The 14443-nt window shown below is 34.2% G+C and overlaps 1 protein-coding gene across 1 annotated transcript in view; it reads right to left on the minus strand.

Annotated features, from left to right (window-relative positions):
- The window catches only part of LOC107667119 (signal-induced proliferation-associated 1-like protein 2), a 156300-nt gene that overhangs the window by 34791 nt on the left and 107066 nt on the right, over nt 1–14443 (minus strand). The window contains exons 13-16 of the mRNA XM_016458708.1: nt 12849–13001; nt 11454–11563; nt 10004–10086; nt 2980–3386 (exon numbers count right to left, since the gene is read on the minus strand). Of these exons, the coding sequence (XP_016314194.1) occupies nt 2980–3386; nt 10004–10086; nt 11454–11563; nt 12849–13001 (753 nt within the window). The remainder of the gene's footprint in view (nt 1–2979; nt 3387–10003; nt 10087–11453; nt 11564–12848; nt 13002–14443) is intronic.

The raw sequence follows: 14443 nt of genomic DNA on the forward strand, positions 1-14443 counted from the left end.
AATAATAACAGAGTGTAAATGATTATATTTATTAAAATTATAAATATTTTTATCATTATTAAACACTCGCTGGGCACTTTACTTCCACTTTTAGAACATTTTCTTCATTTTTATTGAAAATAAATTCTAATATGATATGTGATTGGAAAAGTGAGAAGCGCGAGCTCGGCAAAAGCCGGACTCGAACCCGATCAATCACGTCACAAGCTAGTTTTCCGCTCCCAACGCTTTACTGCCTACACCACTGAAGTCGTTAATCATGCGCGTCGTATTTAACCTTGTGTCACATTGGAGAGCGGAGCTACTGTAAATTTGCACTTAGTAATAGACACTCCGAATAATCTTGTTTTCCATTTGCATTAAGATTATTTTTATTACCACACTGGCAGATAATTTTACTTAAGTAAAATGCACTTAATTTAGATCCCCCCAGGAAATAAGACTAAATATCTTATATATAATTTTCTTATATAGAAAATTCATCTTGATTTAAGAATCTTTAGATATTTGTACTTGAAATAAGAAAAAAAATACTTAGTAAGAAAAGCATTTTTGCAGCGTGCATGAATGAATTAAGTATTTAAACATCGCTTACGCTTTAAAAAGGGGGAGGAGACTGAAAGAAACTCTGGGTTTACCGAAGAAAGCCTGCTCCTGACCAGGTTAGGTTCACAGAGTAAGTTACCATGGTAACTGACTCTGAGTATAAGTTACCTCTCTTTCAGAAACGGACTTGACTTACCCTGCTTTCTCGGGTTTGACAAACCTCCCATTCTGAAACTGAAAACCCAGAGTTTTCCTCATTTAAGGGTTAACATGCTCAGAGTTTTCACTTAACCTCCTTTCTGAAACGGGCCCCTGGAGTACCAACACTGCACACTGTGCATATCTCCTTTGACCAACACACCCATTTCAGGTCTTGGGAGTCTCTACTAATGAGCTGATGAGTTGAATCAGGTGTGTTTGATTAAGGAGACATGCAAAACGTGCAGTGATGAGGGTACTCCAGTAACGAGGTTGGGAACCACTGACTGATGTAGAGGATAATCCATGGCTAGGTGTGCGTTACATAATTTTAATGCACAACAAGTAGGCAAAAAACCACCCAATGCACAGCAAGTGAATATCAAGGTGTGTACTCTGCAAAGAGAGGGCAGTTTTACTCACATGTGATTTGTAACACATTTGGGTATGCTTTAAAATGTTGCCTTGTGAAAGTGAATGGACCCAAGAAGAGAATGCAATATTGTAACAATTTAAGTCCCTGTTTTGGAACAAAGCAAATGATGTACAGGTCTGAAAACACCTTTAAAGTGATTAGATCAATAGCGATACAATGCAGCCGGTCTCTAGGAATGACCCCTTGGCCTTCCGTTTAGGAGACAGCGGGTGAATTCTGCATTGACAGCGCTCTGTTCGGGCAACTTTTGAAATACATTCACAAGACAAACATGCACACAAAAACACACATCAGAACTGACAACACGCCTATGAGCAGGACCCTGACCTTTCTACAACAGCATGACAGCTGCCATTCTCTCCGGTCCATCTCTAAGAGACTTCTTACCATTTTTCTGCCTTTTATATAATAGTCTATGCTCACAAGGGTTTAGTCAACATAAGAAGCTCTAATAATACTCCTTAAAGTTATGTACTTTTGAACCCTCACTTATCCATGCATTTGAAGACAGTTGGTTCTGAAGAACATGAGAACACTCTTAACATAATAGAAGGTAATTTGACAATTTTGCTAATGGTTTTCCTGAATTGCTCTGCAGTGCAAAACAAAGCACTGTTTCACGGTATGGATGGAAAATAACCCTATATGTCTACATTTAAGTGCTATACACAAAGCCATCTATTTTTCCCTTTAAAAACATTTTCTATTATCCCATGTTATCTCAGTTGCACAACTTTTATGATCACTCAGTACAATGCAAATAATGTCTTCAATGCAAATCAAGACAATATAACTTTCTTTTCCATGACGCAAAAAAGAGATTGCAATTGGAAACAAGCTTAATTGGCCTGGAATCACTGGAAATAATTTTTCAGCTGCACCAACCGAGTGCTTCAAATACACACTACCATTCAAACATTTGGGGTCAGTAAGATTTTTTTTGTTAAAGAAATTAATAATTTTATTCAGCAAGGACGCATTACATTCGCAAATGACATTAAAGACATTTATAACAAAAGATTTCTATTTCAAATAAATGCTGTTGTTTTGAACTTTCTATTCATCAAGCAATCCTGACGTTTTCCACAAAAATCTGTAGCAGCACAACTGTTTTCAACATTGATAATAATCAGAAATGCTTCTTGAGCAGCAAATCAGCATATTAGATTGATTTCTGAAGGATCAAGTGACATTGAAGAGTAATGATGCTGAAAATTCAGCTTTGATCACAGGAATAAATTATATTTTACAATATATTCAAATAGAAAACAGTTATTTGGAACTGTAATAATATTGCACAATATTAATGTTTTTACTGTATTTTTGACCAAATAAATGCAGCCTTGGCAAGCAGAAGAGACTTCTTTCAAAAATGATCTGTATGACCCCGAACTTCTGAACTTGTCAAGCTTTCAAAATGAGGACAGAAAGTCAGTGTTAACAATTTAGATGTAAAATCCCTGCTGACCTGTTATTAAAAAGCAGCATTCCTCTCTCTCCAAGTGAATACACACAGCTGGATATGTAAAATGTCCAGACAAGCAAAGCACTTTATTAATTGTGTGTAACTGAAGAATATGCACATATTTATAAACAATAACTGATAGCAGACTGAGAATTGCACATTTTCTGTTGTTAGCATTCCACAGCTGAAATCTAGCCAGTAGGCTAATCAATAATGTTGGCAAAAACATTATCCGAACATAATCAACCAGGAAACGTTTGATCCATTCAGCCTCAAGCTACAAATCTGACCTATTTATATTCTCATAAACATCAGCTCTCTCTCTTTTGCTCACCTAGAATGAGATGAGATCTCGCTCAGGTCTCCCATACTCCCGTCCGCGGGTGCGTGTCCGGTGGCAAGAGCTGTGCCGTAGCTCTGGGGAAGGTACAACCTGCTGTGGTCCTCCTCCGTGGACCCTTCTTCTGTCAGCTCCGGTGTCCAAGGGTGTCCCGGATCAGACGCCCCGTGGCCCTGGAGCATTACGCGGGCCACGGATGCACTGGCGACCCCTGGGGTCATGCTACAGGGCGCGGTGTCAATGCCGCTGTCTGTGGAGGCTCCTTTGATGTAGGTGAGACCCAGCATCTCTGGATCCATCAGGTCCCCGGAGCTGAAGTGCTTCTCATCACTGTTACTGCTGGAGGCGTTGCTGGACAGAGTGTTACTGCTGGAGTGGCTGGAGTTCTTATCGCCGCCCTGCTGGAGGACAACAGATACCAAGAAAACATTAATAATAGGGCACTTTTTTGGCAAGACATTTACTACGGCATGCTTGCTATCTTTTATAGCAACAACCTAAAAACCACCCAGAATACTCTAGCAACTGCGTTGCATTATTTGCATGGGCAAGAACCACATATATTTTCTTAAATAACATATATATAAATATAAGAAAAATATTAAAAATAAATATATTAAAATAAAAAATAAATCTATCTGCAACACAAATATAAATATATTTAAAAAAAATACAAATAAATTCAAATAAATAAATAAATGAATACTTAAAAAAAAAATACTCTTGCAACTGCACTGCAATATTTGCATGGGCAAGAACCACTTATATTTTCTAAAAAAACAAACAAACAACAGAGATAGAAATATAAAAAAAATAAAAAAATAAATTCATACAAAAGATACTCTAGCAACTGCTTTGCAATATTTTATATATATATATGAGGAGTTCATTTGCAAAAACTGATAACTCTAAAACTGATTTTTTTTTTTTCAGAAATCACATTTTTTTAATTGTGCATTCCAAGTAATATCAATCAAACTGCAGTTGGGTTGTTTTGATTAAGTAATAATAACTTAATAAAATTACAGGTAATTTACAAAATTATATATAATTATAATTATTTAATTTGCAAATGTCATGTTTGTGATTTTTTTGCATGTAAGCTATAGCTTCTGACCTTTAAATCAAAACAGATTCGTGATTTTATGACATCAATTACTGCTTTATTTATTCAGAAATACAAGTATCTTAATGTTATTTGTGTATTTTACGTTCATTTAAAGTCCCCTAAATAAAAAACTAGGGCTGTGCAATTAATCACATGCGATTGTCAAGCGCATCTCGTCAGTAAAGCCAGTTCTATGATTGGTAGTAAATCGCCATCACCTGCTTTCAGATGGAGCGGCATTTAATACACAGAACCATAGTTCACTGACATTCTAGGCAATATTGCCTAGAATGTCAGTGAACTATGGTTCTGTGTATTAAATGCCGCTCCATCTGAAAGCAGGTGATGGCGATTTACTACTAATCACGGAACCGGCTTTACTGACAAGATACGCATGACAATCGCATGCAATTAATTGCACAGCCCTATAAAACACCTTACCGGATGGGAATTAGAACCCAGGGGAGGCTTACCGATCGATCTGCGCAACGCAGCTTCAAGTCAAACACACCTACTGTTGACTCTGTCGCACACTGGATGTGTCATTTTTTACGTGCATTCTGCAAATGAAATGCAGCGATCCAAAACAGTGAAACTAACCACCATTCAGGCAAAAGTTTGCTTCAAGAATGACCACACTGCTGACGTGATCTTATCGTTATTACAGCCTGAGCACATGTGAGCTATTCGTCTTATCGGCCAGGCATATCAAACTGCAGTTGGGTTGTTTTGATTAAGTAATAATAACTTAATAAAATTACAGGTAATTTACAAAATTAAAGTTCATTGAAAGTATGTTTTTTTTTTTACATATTAAAAGTTTGTTTTATAGCAAAAGCAGATAACTCCACATTTCATATTTTAGAGTTAAAAAATCTAAATCTCGTTTAATCTTTGTAATCTCCTCAGATGACAATGTAGACGCCTGACAAACGTTTATTACAGCCTGAGCACATGTGAGCTATTCGTCTTATCGGCCAGGCATATCGGCATAATTTTTCATATCGGGCCGATTCCGATATTTTTATTTTAAGCTTTTATCGGCTGATTCTGATAACGTTCCGATAATAGCGTGCATCCCTAATATATATATATATATATATATATATATATATATATGTGTGTGTTCATAAACTGTATGGATGTGATTACACGCAATACACGGAGCTTTTCCCTCACCATTGTAATGCGCTGCTTTTGCAAGGTTCCGTGAAAACGTTTCAGCTTTTATTTTCCTTTTTCGCCCTGAAGAAGATATCACAGGTTCATCAAGTTCGTCGAAATTATCCATCTTCGATCACTTATAGTCAGCTTTGACGAAACTCCTCTCAGCTAGCACGTCTTTTCAAAGTGAAAGTAGCCTTGTCACCTGACTTGAATAAAGCGCGCTGATTCGCTAAAATAGACTTATCGGCTTCTGTTCAAAAACAACAAGAGTGCTTGTCGGCTTCTGCAGTAAAACGTGAACTCGTGATGCCTTGAAAGTGGACAAAACAGGCTTTTTTAACGAAACGTGTTGAGAGATCAGATCGCGCTATATGTGGAGCTATTTCTTTTTTGAAAGTGGCGTTTATCTTTTTTTGCAAATGAACTCTTACATATTGTATATCTTACATATCTTACATACATACTGTATATATTAGGGATGCACAATATTGGATTTTTGCCGATATCCGATATGCCGATACCGATACATTTCCTTTTGTTTGGAAATAACACCAAATCTCTCCTGTGCAGGGATTACAAACAATTTTTTTAAATTTTGGATAGTTTTGAGCAAAAACGTACTTGTTAGAACTAAATAAACAATAATATAATATAATATAATAAATAATAAATATTTTTGTAAGAGTACATTGAAAGCTTTGAAAATAACTATAAATAAATCAATCACTGTTTTTTTTTTCAAGACAGATAATATGCGTAATAAAATACATATAAATAATAAATATATACATGAGATATAACTAACACTGCCACCATAAGTCGCAAGGTTCAGTGTTTCAGAGCACATGCATTAACAGCTAAGATGTGGGTTTAAACATTATACAAAGGAAACAAAAAAGTAGCTCATTGCAACACAATACATATCATCCCATTGTCTACGTGACATTTTGTGCATGCTTGCATATTTTGTGATCTATAATTCTAATTAGCAGATGGAAAACAGGCCGTATCTGCTGTCATATTCTTTGTCATTTGACACCATCTTTAGTCCAAACTAATATCATGCCAATTTAAATGTACCACTGCACACTGCAAAGACCAGCACAACTAATTACTGTGAGCTAATGAATAATTCTGTGACTGATAATGTATGCAAATATGTGCTGTATTCATTAATTAGTGCGCAGACAATAGGCGTAATAAATCAAGAGAGCAGAGCCGTGTACATCTCCCAGCGGATACGGACAACAGCATTTTACACAATGCAACAGACATTAGAGACCATTTCAGAGATTAAAAGGTTTGTAAGTTATTGATATAGATGGTAGAAGGCAAACAGACAATAACAAACACAATTAAGAGACTGATCCTGACATTAAACCTGCTTTTATACAGACTGCCATGAAATGATCCAACACACTTATTAATGCAGCTGTAAAACTCATTCCACTTAACGTGGATAATGAGACGGTCCTTTAATCTTTCATGGTTTTCCATATTTGTTAAAAGGCTGTACAGATACAAACCGCCTATAGCTCTTCCTCACAGACACACAAATCATTTTTTCTGTAGATTAAACATCCTCAGGATCTTAAAGTCTTCAGAGCAACTGAGAAAAGCATTAGAGAACATGCCATAGGAATGAGCTTTGGAATGAGTTTTAGTAAAATGGTATAAAAACTTATTGGATATGGTACTTGATGTGGGCTGGAATGAATTAAGACATTATCTGCAATTTTCTTTAATAGAAATTTTTAAATTACGAAGTTACGTGATTAAAAACCACAAACTGCAAAAACTGTTTGCAAATGAGAATGGAGGCAAATGCTCTTCACAGTCATTGAAAGAGAAAAGTCTCATTTGAAAGAAATTACAAGTGATAACATTAGTGTAAGTGAAAAAGTAATGAACGTTAATTTACCTTGGAACAAATGAGAATGATCTTACTAATGTTATACGTTTTCATTCGGGGGGAAATATATAAATATACAGTATATATATATATATCAGGGGCATTTCCTCCCAGGAGGCAAGTGAGGCAGTGCCTCAAAAAATTGGATGAGAATATAAAATCATAGTACAAAATAAAACAATGCAAATATGACAAAATATGACATAAAAAGCTTATAAATCACTCGTTTTTCTAAAGTAAAACTGTCCAACAGCGACACCAGCAGGTAAAGTAACAGTGGAAGTCCGCGTCTCTCTCGCCTCCCCTGAGCCCATTGAGTTTTAACAGACCAACTAAAGCATGCGGTGAGTTTGGTGGGGGGTAATTGAGAATGAATGGGGGAAAGTCACGTGACAGGAGGCAATGCCTCCATCGCGACATGACTGGATATGGCTGATTATGATCGATAAATCTCGCCTCTTGTGTTTGTGCGCATTCTGCGTTCGCAAATCAGTCTGAATAAACAAAATTATGGCATTAATGTGAAGACTCATTAAATTGTAAGTAAGCAATACACACACTTATATATCACCACTTTGTCACGTCAAAATCAAATTTCAAATGGCCTGAAAACATGATCTGTTTTTTTTTTTTTTTTGTGAGGAATCAGCTTGTTGAAATTAAAGGTACATCTCCGCGTCTGTGATAGTATTTATAGAGCTTTGATGACTGATGATCCAAAAATAATTTTATTATTATACATAAGTTTATGATATATATATATATATATATATTATTATTATATTATATTTTATATTATATATATGAGTTTATTTATATATTTATTTTTCTTACAGTATTATTATTCATTCAATACTTAAAAGTGAAAAATTTTATTAAAAATTATTTGTATTATTTTATTACAGTTTTTCATTCAATACCGAAAAGTATAGATATTTTACTCAACATTTTGGTGCACTAGGTCATTTTTTATGCTTCTCACTATTAACTAAAGCCAGACTCATTAGCGGAGATGCTGCATATGTAGATTACAATTCAGTCACTTACAGTATGAATATCCTTTCAGCAAGGCAGCTTACTAGGTTTTGGAAGACAGCTTATACACTATATATGTACTACAGGAGCCTGTTGTTTCTAGACCCCGCCGTCCTTGCACTAAACGATCATAATTTACTTTCAGCTGGACGCCGGTGGTCAGATGCTATTATAGGAACAGGCATTGTGAGATATTGGATAAAACTCACATCCAAGGTGAGAGACAGACGAACGCGAGCGTGTCCCTGATAACAGCACCAAGGGCAGACTGACCTTATCGGCATTCATTCATCACACTGATGCACATGCACACTGACAGCAGCACTACAGGCCTCATGCGCCTCCGTCTACGTGTTTGTCATATCAAGCTTTCAGCGTATGCAGTAACACCCTAAAGTCGAGTCGAAGAAGTTTCCCAAGCAGAGGAAGCCCATGTTTCCACTTATGCAACGTGATTATATGGTTCATATGTGAAGTGTAAATCCGGCTCACCACATAAAACACATTCTGACACTGAAGGGAATTCCCATATTATGAATTCGTCCAGCATTTATAAACATACAGCTGCATATATAAACAAATGCCTCCTGATGGCTAGCCACAAACCAAATGAATTATACATAAAGCACATTTTGTCAGCGTTCTTCTGTCCTTTAAATGAACCAGACCTCATAAGCTCCTATACGGCTGTGTGTAGGACTAGCATGATTTTGGCAAGTAGGACATGTTCCTGAATCAACATCCTTGGTCCAAAATTACTATCAAGCAATACGATTTTAAGGGTTAGATTTATGGCTTCAGTAACATTCTTATCAACCTATTATTTCATACTGATTTTATGGCAGTGGTCCTCAACCAATGATTTACATAATACAAAACAAGCAATAAAATAAGCTAAAACAGCTAAAAATAATTTTTTTTTTAGGTGAATTACAAATTTTTTTCTTTCCTCAGCCTTGAAAAACCTGGATATATGGATACAAAATCTTGTGGGCATGGGCATTTTTTATATAGAATATAATTATGATAATGTTTTCTAATTATTTGAATATTTTAATATTTATTTTTTATTCTTGCATTTCCTGATTTTCGTTTGAATATTTTTCTTAAAGTCTTAACAATTTTGTTGTCAGTCTTTGTCATTTTTATTAGCTATTTTTTACAGTGTGAAAAATATTTATTTGATCCCCTGCTGATTTTGTAAGTTTACCCACTTACAAAGAAATGAAGGGTCTGTAATTTTTATGGTAGGTTTATTTTAATGGATAGAGACATAACACCAACCCAAAAATCCAGAAAAAACACATTATATAAATAATTATTATTGAATTAATTCTTCAAGTTAAACTAAATGAAAAATTGTTGCCTTGGCAAATAGTTGATATAAAAACAGATTATTTTTTAAATATTTTACTTTCATTTTATTGTTTTGGTTAAAGGTTTAGTTAACTATAATAAGTGATTCTGAGCGAAATATTATTTAAAAATTCTCATCCAAAATGTACATGTCCAATAGTTAATTTGAATTACTTATTTTAGTTACCTATGTTAATCTATGGAAACTCCTAGTTTCTATAAAAATAAAAGGTTTTGAAAACGGAGCTTTATCATTACAGCAGATGTACCAGAGGAAACTATTAGAGAACACGGAGGAGGGTTTGGATTATTGTAGTGGACACTGCAGGGCCTTGGAGTAATAAAGGTTCACTGTTTTAATGGTATTTAATGGTTGGGCTTATGTACGGTTCTTGGCATCACTTCTACTCTACAGGAGCGTTGAGTGGGAATAGTCTTACCCGCGTCGACTTGTTTGGCGAATCCTTGCCTCTTTCCTTCAAGGAGTTGAGGATCTTGGTGGAAGGGACGTGCCACTTCACCTCTGTGAAGAAAACAGACTGACTGCAGCAAACACAAGAGCATAGACACGGTCTAACATGGTTTCTAGCTGGTCCAAACTGGTCTAGATGATTAGTCTTAGGGCTGGTAGACCACCTTGGACCAACTACTAATCAACTAGAGTATTCTAGAAACCAGACTGACTACAATAACTAGGGCTGAATGAAAAAATATAATTGTGATTTTTCTGTTAAAAATTGCATTTGCGATATAAAATTGTATTTTGGTAGAAAGCCGCCAAGCTTCTCTTTTGCTGACAACAGCTTATGAACGCTTCTCATTTGGGAAGTTTGGGAAGATGGTTGGTGCGTTTTGATTTTTCAAATGCAGTTTTACTCAGATTAATATTTTTTTCTGAAAAGTTAATCGTAGGGCTTGGCGATATGGCAAAAACATTAAATCTCGATTTTTTTCAGAACGCTTGACCGATTCTTAATTTTTAACTACAACATGATTAAAGTAACTTTTTCTTTATTAACCCTCAAATTAAAGAAAATTCTATTTTAAGTGCAGCACACAGGAAGTTGTCAACATGATGTAAATGTTAAACAAATCACTTGTTAAATATCTTTGCGGAAAAGATGCATGAACTACAACTACATCTTCTACAAACTTGTCTTATACACATTATATGTTCAGAAATAATACAAGGAAAATGCTTTAAAAAAATTCTCAGAAGTCAAGGTAATTCAAATTCAAAATGACTGAAGGTATAACACCAGTAGACTATTATTAAAAATAAATGTTCTGTAAAAACAATGAACAGCAGCTTTCAGCCTGTCACCATGATGCAAAGATGAAATATCAGACATACACTAGTAGTTCTTTACAGGTTTTTATTTGATTGCGCTGCTTTTCCATAGTTTTTTCTATGTAAACATGGACATGTTTGACTGTTGCGCTCACTATGCATGAAACGGCTTTCTAAAAATGTGGCGCTCAAGTTAAAAGAACTTCAACTCCCATCTTCCTGCATTTTTTCCTATTCCACTGCCCGTGTCGCATCTTTGTCAACACAAAAGCGCATTCTGTGTGAATGGCAGCTAATTCTATATTCTACTGATGGTACTTCACAGAGCGCGTCACACGCGATCATTGTTTTCTCTTTCCTGTTATCATTGGCATACTGGCTAAGTGTCTAATTCTAATGTTTGGTAATAATTCTATTCAAAATTGTAAAAAAAAAAAAAATTGTGGCAAAACATTACATTCGAATTCATCGATAAAATCGGAAAAATCGCCCAGCCCTAAGTTCCCGTATAATAATCTCCAGTATCTTTTCAGTCCAGTAGCTAATGTCTTCCTGACCTTCACTCGTGGGAATGATCAGTGTAAATGTGTGAATGGCACCTGCAGAGCGTGTCCTCTCGAGAGTCGGCTCTCTCTCCCTCAGCATCTCCCCGTCTCCCAGCATGCCCTGGGCTTCAGCCGAGCGCTCGTATAGCACAGGAGACTGACACCTGCGGAAGAGACCGGCGAGAGTTCAGATTCATGGGAACGGCCAAAATGACAGCAACAGCTCGTTTCTTTACTGATCCTAAACAACTGTCAGTCTTGATTATGGGAGTTGAGAAACATTGGATATTAATAAACAAAGTCTGATAATAAAATGTGTGAAGGAGGTTTTTGTCAATGCTGGACGAGACATGTGACATTTGCTAAAAGTGCGCTGTCTAAAAGTCTTTATGGCTGACTTTAAATTGAGTACTAATCACTTTTACTAAATTAGTAAATTGCCAGTTACTTTGCCTGAACATTGATAAGGATACTTATGAATTAATTTCTAAAACCCAAATTAACCTAAATCAGATGGACAATACGATAAACCCAAGTTTATTATAAGATTAAATAAAATATATATACATATTTATAATATAAATATGAATAAATTAATAAATGTTTTTATTAATACTATAATACCAAATTAAACTATATTAAATAAATGAAATCTATACTAAATTAATACTAAATTATAATTATATATTAAATAATACAATTATTAATATATTGCTATTAATTGATTTATTGGTTGATTTACATTAATTTAAATATTAATTGGACCAATACATTAGTACTAAATTAAACTATAATATATCAACTAAATTAACACTAAACTAATACTGACTAATATTTGATAAAAAATATCAATACAGTTTTATTAACTGATTCATTGATTGATTTATATTAATATAAATATTCATTGGACCAATACATGAATTCTAAATTAAATGATAATAAACTGAATTAAAACAAAATACATTTTATTTAAAAAAAAAGGAAAATAATTAGCAATATAACGCTATAAATGTTTTTGTTTGATTTATTAATTTATATTAATTGAACCAATACATCAATTATAAATTAAATGATAATAAACTGAATTAAAACGAAATAAATTTTATTTAAAAAAGATCAAAAGAATTATCAATATAATGCTGTAAATGTTTTTGTTTGATTTATTAATTTATATTAATTGAACCAATATATGAATGCTACATTAAACTAGAATAAACTAAAATACTGAATAATATTTGATAAAAATGATCAATATAATTTTACTGATTTATATTAATTTAGCTTTTCATTGGATTCATTTTTATTAATACTAAATTAAACTATAATAAATAAATTAAAATATGACTAAATACTAAAATAATACTTGATAATAAAAATGATCAATGTAATCTTATTAATTATATATATATACTGTATATGTTATGGAATAATTCTCTGTGAGTGTGTTACCCGTCGTATCCCGGCTGCTGGTTCCAGCTGGTGCTTGCGCAGGGTCCCGGGTCGCTGGAGGACGACTGGTTACTGGGTGAGCTGCGGTAGTGTTGGGACACGTCTCCTTTACTGCAGGACGAGATCTGAGGCTTCTCAACATCCTGAACGCTCCTGCAGCGAGAGAAACAGACAGACACGCCAGCTGCTGCAGATCCAGAGGAGTGTGACTACAGCAGAGTTCAGATTTCAGCTTAACGTACAAACCGCGGATCAGAGAGAGTCAGGAGAGCAACATCAGGTGATGACTGTCTGACAGCCTGACATCAGTGAGTCTGATCTAATTCAGAAGAGCTTGAAGAGCAGGAGAGTGCATGCAACATTGAACATTACTTTATCTACCATGACATTCTTATCAATGCTGAGAAATTATGAAATAAAATCAAGCACATTTGTGCAAAGAGCCATGGATAATTAGGCAACACACAGTCTCATAATTATTGCAAGCTTCAATAATAATAATAATAATAGCAATAATAATAATACATTTTATTCTATATTGCATTTTTAAATGCAACTCCTCAAGCTGCTTTACAAAGAAACAAGCAATATAATAATAATAATAAATTATACAAAAAAAATAATAATAAAATGAATGAACATGCAAATAAAAACTATGATTAAAACTACAATTATTCATATTATTATTTCTTAATGTTATTGGTTGATTCATTCATTCATAATTTAATTCAAATACTGAATCATATTTGATCATAATTATGATATCTCATTGTGACGAGAGGGGCGGGGCCGAGAGCCGTGGGAACGGAGCGAGGCCGGTGGAGTTAATGATAATGCGCGACACCTGCGCCACTCACCGGTCTCGAGTCCCACGGAGGAGCTCCGGAAGGATAAAAGCAGGAGTGACGACAGTGTTGGAGAGAGAGGACCAGGCCTGGACTTTATTTTGTGTTTTGGTTCTGTTTGTGCACGACAGTCGTCCGCGAGGGGCTGTCGCGCTGTTTTGTGTTTATTTTATTATTCAAGCTTTCTTTAAATGTTTGCCGGTTCCCGCCTCCTTCTTCCCGTGACTACGAACGTTGTTACACTCATTTTATGAATTCATTTATATTCGTTAAATTACTAATTAGGTCAGTACATTAATAATAAATGAAATAAAATTAAACTACACAAATAAACAAAAGTAATACTAAATACTCAAAATATTTGATAATAAAAATGTTCAATATAATCTTATTAATAACTTTAACCTAAACTAATACTAAACGAATACTGACTAATATGATACAAATGATCAATACAACTTTATTAACTGATTCATTGACTGATTTATATGAACTGAATTATTAATTGGACCAATACATTATTATTAAATAAAATTAGAATATATAAATTAAATGAATACTAAATAAATACTGAATAATATTTGATAATAACGGTTTTTGATCAATTTGACTGATTGATCTATATTAATTGAATTATTAATTGGACCAATACATTAATACTAAATTAAATTATAATAAATAAACTTCATACTAAATAAATACAAATACAATTAAAAATATTTGATAATAAAAATGACCAATATAATCTTA

Source organism: Sinocyclocheilus anshuiensis, unplaced genomic scaffold (assembly GCF_001515605.1).
Source record: "Sinocyclocheilus anshuiensis isolate Anshui unplaced genomic scaffold, SAMN03320099.WGS_v1.1 scaffold665, whole genome shotgun sequence".
NCBI lineage: Eukaryota > Metazoa > Chordata > Actinopteri > Cypriniformes > Cyprinidae > Sinocyclocheilus > Sinocyclocheilus anshuiensis.